The sequence below is a fragment of the Oncorhynchus mykiss genome, chromosome 12, assembly GCF_013265735.2.
Source record: "Oncorhynchus mykiss isolate Arlee chromosome 12, USDA_OmykA_1.1, whole genome shotgun sequence".
Lineage (NCBI taxonomy): Eukaryota > Metazoa > Chordata > Actinopteri > Salmoniformes > Salmonidae > Oncorhynchus > Oncorhynchus mykiss.
Genome location: NC_048576.1, coordinates 68,074,722 through 68,086,120, shown reverse-complemented (window position 1 = coordinate 68,086,120; position 11,399 = coordinate 68,074,722). Strand labels below are relative to the sequence as shown.

The following is an 11,399-nucleotide window of genomic DNA, read 5'->3' as shown; positions in this document are numbered from 1 at the left end:
GGACAAATAATAATAATCACAGGCAGAACAGTTTAAACTGGAGCAGCAGCACGGCCAGGTGGACTGGGGACAGCAAGGAGTCATCATGTCAGGTAGTCCTGAGGCATGGTCCGAGGGCTCAGGTCCTCCGAGAGAGAGAAAGAAAGAGAGAAAGAGAAAATTAGAGAGAGCATACTCAAATTCACACAGGACACCGGATAGGACAGGAGAAGTACTCCACATATAACAAACTGACCCTAGCCCCCCGACACATAAACTACTGCAGCATAAATACTGGAGGCTAAGACAGGGGGGTCAGGGGACACTGTGGCCCCATCCGATGACACCCCCGGACAGGGCCAAACAGGAAGGATATAACCCCACTCACTTTGCCAAAGCACAGCCCCCACACGACTAGAGGTATATTCTCAACCACCAACTTACCATCCTGAGACAAGGCCGAATATAGCCCACAAAGATCTCCGCCACGGCACAACCCAAGGGGGGGCGCCAACCCAGACAGGAAGATCACATCAGAATACATCCGAATAATTCTGTAATACATTTTTTAAAATAAATTTGCTAAAATTTCTAAACTTGTTATTGCTTTGTCAGTATGGGTTATTGTATGTAGATTGATGAGAGAGAAAAACATATTTAATCAATTTTCGAATAAGGCACTGTATATGACAAGATCTTGTACTTGAGAAACTGGGACTGGAGTTGATCTAGTGTCTGAACGTTCCTACTGTGGAGCCTGAGCCAGCAGAGGGAGTGCTACTCCCCCTTACTGCATACAACTCATCAAATCGAATTGAGCTTTATTAGCATGTACATAGCACTTCAATAGATTTTAACATGTACGATAAAAGTCAACAAAATCATATGAGACCTACCGCATGTCATATTTTTCAGGGTCCTCTTCATCTTTTCAGAAGCCATGGTTGTTATTATTATCAATAACCATAGATATAATATACCATCCAAAACATAACATCATGCACATCATCATATGCATATGAATTTATTAAAAGTGTTCATTGTCATGATAATAGGTTTATTGAGATTTGTCCATAGTTTATATTTTATTAATACCTGCATGCGTTTACATGAATGTCCTGATGACATATGATCACATGGGAGACATATGGTTTGAAAACCTCCTTCTCCCTGAAGTCATCATGGGACCGTCCTGTGTTGTTGATGCACAGAAGAATAGTTCTTTTTAGATGGATGGCAGCCAGGAAATAAAAAGGTCATCGTCATGACTATACAAGCAATAAGGCCCAAGGGGCATGGTGGTATTTTGTGAACATTCTGAAGTGGTGTTGCTTGGCATGACCTACGCCTCAGTCTGAACAACAACTTTAATTACCAACACCCATATTCAAGATAAATCAATCAGATGTAATATGAATCCTTTCAACAGATTATCTGCTCTATTGAAATATTCCTCATCATCATCATCATCATCATCATCATCATCATCATCATCATCAACTCTGAGTTTGATGGGCCTGAAGGCATTTTCAGCTGTCTAGTCAAATCTTTGTAACATGGCCCGTCTCTGCCACGACAGACCCAAAAGTTAAATCAGCAACAACTCAGTGCACATAACCCTAACCCAACAACACAGTGTACATTGAACACAATACTGCTATACCACACAAAAAAAGGTTGAGCTGATAACTTTGCTTGGAGGTCAACAATGTTAGTATAGAAAGCAGTGGGAGCCTTACTCTCCAGAAACAGGTAGATCTTCATCTCCAAATCAGTTTTGTTTTTCTCCAGGGTGACCACCTTGCCCAGGTAGGTGGCTAAACGTTTTTTTTCTGGTTCTGCATGGCGAACTTCCCGCTGACACTGTTGTCCCCTGCTTCAGACATGGCCATGCCTCCTCCACCAAAGCCTCCTCCTTCACCTCCACCGAAGCCGAATTCACCACCACCACCACCAGCAGAGAAGGACCTGGACGCACCCCAGAGCCACCTGCATCTCCGTACTCACTGCCAGCCCTCATGCCACTGATGCAGCTGCCATCTTTCGTGCTGCCAAATCCAGACATGGAGAGGAGCCGATAGATGCTCTCCTCATGGATCCACCACAGGACACGAAGCTGCTGCTGGAGGTCATGGTGATAGTGGCTGCAGCTGTCTTACTGTCTGTAAAGAGGAGTGAGTATATTCAAGGGAGGTACCATTGTTCCTTTTATACAGCGTCTTACACATAGGGAGGGATGAGACAGATCTGAGGAAACAGGGGAACACTAAATTCAAAAAAGTTGCCTTTGGCCTTTTGACACTAGCATCAAGGCATTCTTATATTAGTGCTTGCTTTGCACATTTGCCCATGAGTTCATAAAACTTTAAATGTGCTTTGGCAATGTGGAATGTGACTGTTTGTACAAGCTGTGCCAATTATTGCAATATGAATACTTAATCTTTGATACAGACAAGATGAAACCAAGACATCTGTAAAAAACATGCCCTGGACTTTGACATATCACCTCTTAAATCACATTCTTGAACATCTACAAATTCACAACCATTATGTAATCTTGGCTGACACAGCTATTTCATACTGTAACGTAATAATAGTTAGTTCATTTACATGAACTAAAATGTGAAAGTGAACAAAGTTCCCAACTTATATGGGCATTTCCTGAAAAATATACAAGTCATTGCTTGAACTTACAAGTCAGTTTGGCTAAAGATACTTTTTTAAAATCTTAAAACCTGTTTGCTTTTTCATGAGGTGAAGTTGGAGTGCGAGAACAGTGTGTGTGTGCATGTACAGTTGGAGTGCGAGAACAGTGTGTGTGTGCAGGTACAGTTGGAGTGCGAGAACAGCGTGTGTGTGCATGTACAGTTGGAGAGCGAGAACAGTGTGTGTGTGCATGTACAGTTGGAGTGCGAGAACAGCGTGTGTGTGCATGTACAGTTGGAGTGCGAGGACAGTGTGTGTGTGCATGTACAGTGCCTTCAGAAAGTATTCACATCGCTTGACTTTTCCCACATTTTGTTGTGTTAAAAGCATTTTGTCAAGAATCAACATAAAGTACTCTGTAATGTCAAAGTGGAAGAAAATTCTAACATTTGTAAAACAAATAATAATAATTAAAACACTAAGATATCTTAATCCTTTACATGAAAGATATATTGTTGATATGTACTGCTATGATAGTGTTATGAGAATGCAGTCTCACAATGCAGAAAGAAACACCTGGTACATGACCTTATCTTACTGGTACACATCAAAATATAATGTAACTCCCTTCAGGGCACTTCACTAACTTCACTGTCACACAAATCTGTTATTTGCTGCATGTATTGGTTTTTCACTTAGGCAAATCTTTCTTTGCCATAGTTTCCTTGCTATGTATACGCCTAGATTTGACATACTATGAAACCCTCTCTCATTAACTGATGTTAGATCAAAATGTATCCCAAATTAAATCTAGTTCTGGACTAAAAAGGATGGTCAATGCAAAACTCGCATTGAACATCAGATTTTTTGTCCAGGACTAGACTTCTATGTTTGGAAAAAATGGGTCAGGAAACCAGTTCAATGTGTTGAGAGGTGAGCATAACGAGTGGATTATTTCTAAGGTTGGTCATGGGAGTGGCCATACAAGTGTAACAGAAGACATCTTGGGCCAGTGAGTGTTAAAGCTACAGTATGTGATTTGAAAAACAATTAAAAGGGGTCCCAGCCACTTGTTTTGGTAAACAGCTGAGGGAGGGGGCTATGGAAATTCAACCCCTCTCAGATTCATAGACAGTGTTCTAGATGCAAGGACTAACTTCCACATGATAGATTTAACCACATGATAGATTTAACCACATGATAGATTTGTTTACAGTGTTTTTTGTAAACAGTAAGTAATGTGATAAAGACAGACAATTGTGGTACAGTCATGAGTAATTTATTAGTTATATTCTTCAAAGAATCAATGGGTATATCAATAATTAAGATTACAATTGAACAGATTCCCAATTCCCAGACTGTAGCTTTAAAGAAAATACTTTGATAGGAATTCTCGCTGTAGATAGATACAGTTGAAGTCGGAAGTCTCTACATACACCTTAGCCAAATACATTTAAACTCAGTTTTTTACAATTCCTGATGTTTAATCCTAATATAAATTCCCTGTCTTAGGTCAGTTAGGATCACCACTTCATTTTAAGAATGTGAAATGTCAGAATAATAGTAGAGAGAATTATTAATTTCAGATTTTATTTCTTTCATCACATTCCTAGTGGGTCAGAAGTTTACATACACTCAATTAGTATTTGGTAGCATTGCTTTTAAATTGTTTAACTTCGGTCAGATGTTTTGGGTAGCCTTCCACAAGCTTCCCACAATAAGTTGGGTGAATTCTGGCCCATTCCTCCTGACAAAGCTGGTGTAACTGAGTCAGGTTTGTAGGCTTCCTTGCTCGCACACACTTTTCAGTTCTGCATACACATTTTCTATGTGATTGAGGTCAGGGCTTTGTGATGGCCACTCCAATACCTTGACTTTGTTGTCCTTAAGCCATTTTGCCACAACTTAGCAAGCATGCTTAGGGTCATTGTCCATTTGGAAGACCCATTTGTGACCAAGCTTTAACTTCCTAAATGATGTCTTGACATTTTGCTTCAATATATCCACATAATTCTTCTGCCTTATGATGTCTTCTATTTTGTGAAGTACACCAGTCCCTCCTGCAGCAAAGCACCCCCACAACATGATGCTGCCACCCCCGTGCTTCACAGTTGGGATGGTGTTCTTCGGCTTGCAAGTCTCACCCTTTTTCCTCCAAACATAATGGTCATTAAGGCCAAACAGGTCTATTTTTGTTACATCAGATCAGAGGACATTTCTCCAAAAAGTACGATCTTTGTCCCCATGTCCAGTTGCAAACCGTAGTCTGGCTTTTTCATGGCAGTTTTGGAGCAGTGACTTCTTCCTTGCTGAGCAGCCTTTCAGGTTATGTTGATGTAGGACTCATTTTACTGTGGATATAGATACTTTTGTACCGGTTTACTCCAGCATCTTCACAAGGTCCTTTGCTGTTGTTCTGGAATTAATTGCACTTTTCGCACCAAAGTATGTTCATCTCTAGGAGACATAACGCCTCTCCTTCCTAAGCGGTATGATGTTCTTGTGATCATTTTGACCCCACAGGGTGAGATCTTGCGTGGAGCCCCAGATTGAGGGAGATTATCAGTGGTCTTGTATGCCTTCCATTTCCTAATAATTGCTCCCACAGTTGATTTCTTCAAACCAAGCGGCTTACCTATTGCAGATTCAGTCTTCCCAGCCTGGTGCAGGTCTACAATTTTGTTTCTGGTGTCCTTTGACAGCTCTTTGGTCTTGGCCATAGTGGAGTTTGGAGTGTGACTGTTTGAGGTTGTGGACAGGTGTCTTTTATACTGATAACAAGTTCAAACAGGTGCCATTAATACAGGTAACGAGTGGAGGACAGAGGAGCCTCTTAAAGAAGAAGTTACAGGTCTGTGAGAGCCAGAAATCTTGCTTGTTTGTAGGTGACCAAATACTTATTTTCCACCATACTTTGCAAATACATTCCTAGAAAAATCCTACAATGTGATTTTCTGATTTTTTTTCTCATTTTATCTGTCATAGTTGAAGTGTACCTTTGATGAAAATTACAGGCCTCTCTCATCTTTTTAAGTGGGAGAACTTGCACAATTGGTGGCTGACTAAATACTTTTTTTGCCCCACTGTATATGTAGGTTTGCTTAACATCTACTTGCACCCCTAAACCCAACACTAGGTGACACCTGTACTTAGTAATCAGGCTAACACCAAGTTCCACCTTACCACTCACAACTGAAACTATTTCATGAAGTTGAATTAAATAGGCACAAATGAAATCATTCATGAAACCAAAGCAGACATTTGTGAAAAAACAATAGTATAATTTTAGCCTGTTATGAAGACAAAGTAATTGAACAAACAAAGGATTTCAGATGTATTATTTTATTGCTGTTGCCTTCCAGATATGCACTGGATGTTTAGTGAGTCAGATAATCAGTTGTTGTATTTCCCTCAGTACACTCATGTACTGCATCAGCGGCGTGCATAGGAAGAAGCTGAGGATTGGGTGGAGGAGACCACTTTCCCATCCACCACCTCTTCTACCACTGTGATGACCTTCCTGGTGCTGGTAGAGGAGGAGGAGGAGGAGGAGACACTGTGGACCAAACAGAAAACACAAATGAGCACATCATCGACTGTACCCAACACAATATGGCAAGGTCTTGTACACTGGTAGTGTACAAACTGGTGAGGCCACTGTTTTGCTTCTAAGAAAGTAAGTGAGTCTAGCCTAGAACTTGCTCAAAGTTTAGAATCAAAACACCCTTGATAGCCTAAGAATAACATTTGATGGACTAATAGAATAGGCTTGTTTGGCTCACCTTCTGGCCTCTCCGTCCAGCAGTCTCCTGTACTCAGCGATTTCCATCTCCAGCCTGGTCTTGATGTCCAGCAACATCTTGTATTCCTGGCCCTGGCGTTGCAAGTCAGCCCTGAGATTTACCAACTGTTCCTCCAAGCTAGTCACCTGCATCTGATAACCCGACAGCTGCATGGAGAAACGGTTCTTTGTCTCTGCCAGGGTATTTTCCATGGATGATTTCTATTGGAGGGAAATGAAGAGTTAAACAAAACATCAGGAAGTAGTTGTGCAAATTCATTGATGGGTGGCAGACATTGAAACACAACTTACCATGCTTATTTGTGATTGCAGTTCGATTTCAAGACTCTGCAGTGTGCGTTTGACTTCTGAGATTTCAGATCTGGACGTTTGGATAACTTCTGTGCTGATTGCGACCTCCTTATTCAGCGCCTCGGTCTGTGGGAAACACCATCCAAAATAATGTTTTTACATGAACAATTCAATTGATGGGACATTTGACATCATGGACCTAAATTATGGAATCATTTTTATAACGAGAAACAGTATTACCTTGGCGTGGAACCAGCCCTCCAGTTCTCTGTTGTTCTTGGCAGCGACAGCCTCGTAGTGTTCGCGAATCTCAGCCATGACTTTGCTGAGGTCTTCCTGTGGTGCAGCGTCAACCTCCACATGGACCTGGCCGCTCATCTGGGCACGCATGGACAACAGCTCCTGAAGAAGGACAATGAAACAGATTTAGGTCTGTAGGTCATCATCATGGTTCAGAAAGTGGTTCTAGATTTGTTCAAATGTTTCTGGATTTAAATACATAGATTATGATGTATTACTTGCTCACAAAAATGTTGTACAGTAATGCCTGGCTGGATCTGTTATTTTAAGACCCGACACTATAGATAGGCTAGTATGGGAATCAGAACCCGACCTCCTCGTGGTTTCTCTTGAGGTAGACCAACTCCTCTCTCAGCCCCTCAATCTGCATGCTCAGGTCCTTCTTGGACATATTCAGCTCTTCCAGAACACACCTCAGCCCAGCGATGTCTGCTTCCACTGACTGACGCATGGACAGCTCGGTCTCATACCTACATAATAAAACATACAATGATTTACAGTGCACCAGTGTGTCTCAACTTGCTCTGTAATCATCGAACCTGAGCTATTTCACGGTGTGAGCTTTTTTACATGACAGACGGCATCAATATTTTTATTTGTACACTAGACAGGAATCAGTCGGTCACTTTTCTGGTATTGAGTCAATACTGGTATTCTGGTATTGAGACAATATTTGTCTGAGTGAGTGGACAAAAGATTTGCCAATTTGGTGAGTGAACTCACTTCATTCTGAAGTCTTCAGTGGCAAGCCTGGCATTGTCAATGCTTAGATGGACAGCACCATTCACACGGATGGCTTCCTGCATCTGAAAATAAAATGGATACTTTTGTTTTTGTTTTAAATTCTAAATAAAATACATAGTGCCTGTTTTTCAATATGTGGTATGAAATAAAAGTGTAACAGTACTGGCATACAAAAGCTTACCTTGGATTGGAGGTCTCTGATGATGACATGGGATGAACCATAGTCGCGAGCACTGGGGGAGGCCTTGGCCCCGAGGAACTGGCGGATCTTCAGCTCCAGCTCAGCGTTGGCCTTCTCCAAGGTGTGAACTTTCGCCAGGTAGGTGGCCAGACGGTCGTTCAGGTTCTGCATGCAGAACTTCTCGTTGCCGATGACATGGCTGTCACTTCCTCCACCAGACATACTGAAGCTGGAGCCTCCACCGAAACCAGCACCACCACCGAAACTGCCACCACCAGCAGAGAAGGACCTGGAGGCTATGGCACTGGAGATGCGCACCCCAGAGCCACCTGCACCCCCATACACGCTGCCGGCCCTAATGCCACTGATGCGGCTGCCTCCACCAGACATGGACATGGACATGCCACCACCACCACCAGACATGGACATACGCGAGGAACCCATAGAGGAGCCCTTCATGGATCTGCTTGAGGAGGATCTGAAGCTGCTGCTGGAGAAGGACATGATGATGGAGTCTGCTGATGTCTTACTGCTCTGGCTGGAGAGAAGTGAGTGCAGAGCAGTGGGTCTAAGCTCCTTTTATGCTGTGAGAGGAGAGGAGGACACAGACGACACTTGAACTCAATACAGTAATTACATACTTTAAAAGGGCACGCCAGGCATGCCAAAGTTGTTAGGATTCAAACCTGTTGAGCCTACAAAAGCAATTGTTTATTTTAGGCAGTTCTTTCCATTGAATGTCACCAATGCAAAGTCATAGAATTATAATTTTTGACTGTTGAGAAACAGATGACATTTGAAAGTAATCCCTAACTGTAGAACTGGTAGTTAGGATGACCTGACAGCCTTGAGGCCTAACTTGATCTTTAGACTAATACTAGGGTGAGACAAGGATGACACAGTTACTGTATGTGAGAACTCCACCTACATTAACAATCCATCGTGTTATTTCCAAATCACATCTATTGTACTGAACATGACACAATCAAAGTTTCTGTGAAGATTCTAGAGCAGAGTACAGAATTGGTTGACTTGTTTAACATTGCTTTACACTGTAAAGGAGTGTAAAGTAGACAGGATTTCAAAACCATATATATATATATTTTTTTTTAAATGTAAAAACTGTTTTGTGATATTCAATTGGTAGTTACAGTCTTGTTCCATTGTCCCGTACGGGCTCGGGAGAGGAAAAGGTTGAGAACCACGCGTCCTCCGAAACATGGCCCTGCCAAGTCATACTGCTTCTTCTTACATGTCACTCCTACTCCTGCTCCCTCTTTCCGGCGCGCAACGTCACCGGTCTACTAACCACTGGTCCTGGCAACCCAAATTGCGCACACCTGGCAACCATCATTGCAGACAACTGCTCCCCATCATTAAGCACACCTGGACTTCATCACCACTCTGATTTCTCTCCCTTCATATAGCCCTCAGTAATCCTGAATCATCAGGTAGTATTTTTTTTCTCTCAAGTTCAGTATGGGGCTCATGTTTATTCTTTCATCATTTCATTATTAAACTCCCCTTCTACACCTGTTCTACTGGGTACGACCATGAAGGAGGTCCTCTGCGTTCTCCACCGCCTCGACACCACTGGTGAGGTTCTCCATACCTCTGACGGAGGACCTCCTACTACGGGTCGTCACAGTGACCCAGTCCCACAGCCTACCCAGCAGTCCGGCCAGGTCGGAGATGCCGACTGTCCCTTCCGGAGAAGTATGACGGCACTCCATTGAAATGCCGTGGCTTCCTACTCTAATGCTCCCTCTATGTCGCCTATCAGATGGGAGCCCCCACCAGCGAGAGGTCCATAGTTGCCACGGTCATTTCCCTGCTGAACGGAAGGGCGTTGGAGTGGGTTATAGCCATCTGGGAGAGAGGAGCTGGGTTCCTATGAGAGATTCATGGCTCTGTTCAGGGCGGTCTTAAACCATCCTCCAAAGGGCAGAGAGGAAGGTGAGGGACTTTTCCAACTCCAGCAGGATGCCCAGACCACTGTGGAGTACGTCCTAATATTTTGGACTGTGGCAACCTTGCCTCCTCCCTGAACTTAACTTCTTACTTGCACTCCTCTCTTTTTCCTGTCCAAGCCCTGGATATGCGACTATTGGGATCCGGCACACTCACGCACATCACAGCACCACTGACCCTCACCGTGGGACCCAAGCACCAGGAAAGCCTTTCCTTCCTCATCATCACTGCACCCGTAGACAAAGTCATCCTTGGCCTCCCGTGGCTCCAACTCCATAACCCCACCATCTTCTCGTCAAAGATGAGAATCACCACCTGGTGACCAGAATGCTGGAGGACCAACTTTCCCCCACCCTGTGATTCCACGTTGATGGAGGGCCCTGTGAGTCTCCTCCTGCCCATCAATCCTCCTGTATTGTTGGCCCAGTGTTTTGGGACGTAGATGTGGACATCTGCCAGGCTCTAGAGAGGGAACCCGCTCTCCCGCTCTAGAACCCGCTCACCTTGCCAGTCCTCCACTGGGCTGACTCCCTTCCAGTGTGTCCTGGAATATCAGCCGGCCCTGGCTCCATGGACTCAGACCAAGGCCCCTGCAGTGGATGAGTGATTCTGGCACACAGAGAAGGTGTGGAACCCCGCCCTCGTGAGGCTCCAGCGTGCCGTCTACCGTCAGAAGGATCAGGCGGACCGCCACCGCAGCGAGGCTAACGTGTTCCATCCTTGTGCTCGCTTCTGGCTCTCCACCACGAACCTTCCACTCCACCTGCCCTGCCGGAAGCCGAGCCCCCGGTTTGTGGGGCCCTTCAAGGTGCTCCGGAGGGTCAATGAGGTAACTTATCATTTTGACTCCCAACGTCGTCGGGGTCGGCTCCAGTATCTGGTGGACTGGGAGGGTACGGTCCTGAGGAGTGCTCTTGGGTACCGGTGGCAAAAATCCTGGACCCCAACATCATCCGGGATTTCCATCTCAGCCTCTCAGCTTCTAACCACTAGGCTACCCTGCTGCCCCATTAGGCAGTATTGTTTTCTCTCACATTCAGTACGCTTCTCATGTTTGTTCTTTTGTATCATTTCATTATTAAACTCACCTTCTGCTCCTGCTTCCTGACTCCCTACGTATACGTTACATTACAGCAAGTCCTTATTAAAGTTTACTGTGATTTAAAAAAATATATATTATTATGTTTAGAACGGTTTTGTAAGGTTGGCCAAATATAATATTTTTTAAGCACATTTCTGGAGTCGCGTGAGAACTCTGCCCTTTTAATTGAAATGCTCAAGTTAAGTAAGATTGTTTCTACCATATGCAATACCTAAACTACACAAGAACCATATCTGATAAAATCGTAGTTTTCCACCAACAAGTGAAACTTCATGGGTTTGTTCCAATGAAAAAGAGGGTGAAGCTAACTTGAAGCCAAAAACATCACACAACCTTTTTAGAGCTTTTGTATCATTCATCAGAGTAGGATATACTGTACCTGT

At 43.7% G+C, this 11,399-nt stretch overlaps 1 protein-coding gene and 1 long non-coding RNA gene across 2 annotated transcripts; one reads left to right on the top strand and one right to left on the bottom strand.

The window, feature by feature from the left end:
* Nucleotides 1-5,951: 5,951 nt before the first annotated feature.
* On the bottom strand, nt 5,952-8,531 carry LOC110538111 (keratin, type I cytoskeletal 13-like). Its single transcript, XM_021624710.2, has 7 exons — nt 7,944-8,531; nt 7,742-7,824; nt 7,332-7,488; nt 6,959-7,120; nt 6,719-6,844; nt 6,408-6,628; nt 5,952-6,181 (listed from the first exon to the last, which is right to left on the bottom strand). Exons 1-7 carry the CDS (start codon nt 8,445-8,447, stop codon nt 6,058-6,060), a joined length of 1,377 nt encoding a protein of 458 aa, XP_021480385.2. The 5' UTR covers nt 8,448-8,531; the 3' UTR covers nt 5,952-6,057.
* An 853-nt stretch (nt 8,532-9,384) lies between these two features.
* On the top strand, nt 9,385-11,014 carry LOC118937722. The gene is made up of 2 exons (XR_005035116.1): nt 9,385-9,899; nt 10,034-11,014. It is a non-coding gene; the product is annotated as an uncharacterized LOC118937722 (long non-coding RNA).
* Nucleotides 11,015-11,399: the final 385 nt, after the last annotated feature.

Coding starts and splice junctions, on each gene's coding strand:
- LOC110538111 (XM_021624710.2), bottom strand. CDS start 8,447: ATGTCCTTCTCCAGCAGCAGCTTCAGATCCTCCTCAAGCAGATCCATG. Junction 7,489..7,741: donor ACTGAAGACTTCAGAATGAA/GTGAGTTCACTC, acceptor TTTATTATGTAG/GTATGAGACCGAGCTGTCCA. Junction 7,121..7,331: donor TCAAGAGAAACCACGAGGAG/GTCGGGTTCTGA, acceptor GTCCTTCTTCAG/GAGCTGTTGTCCATGCGTGC.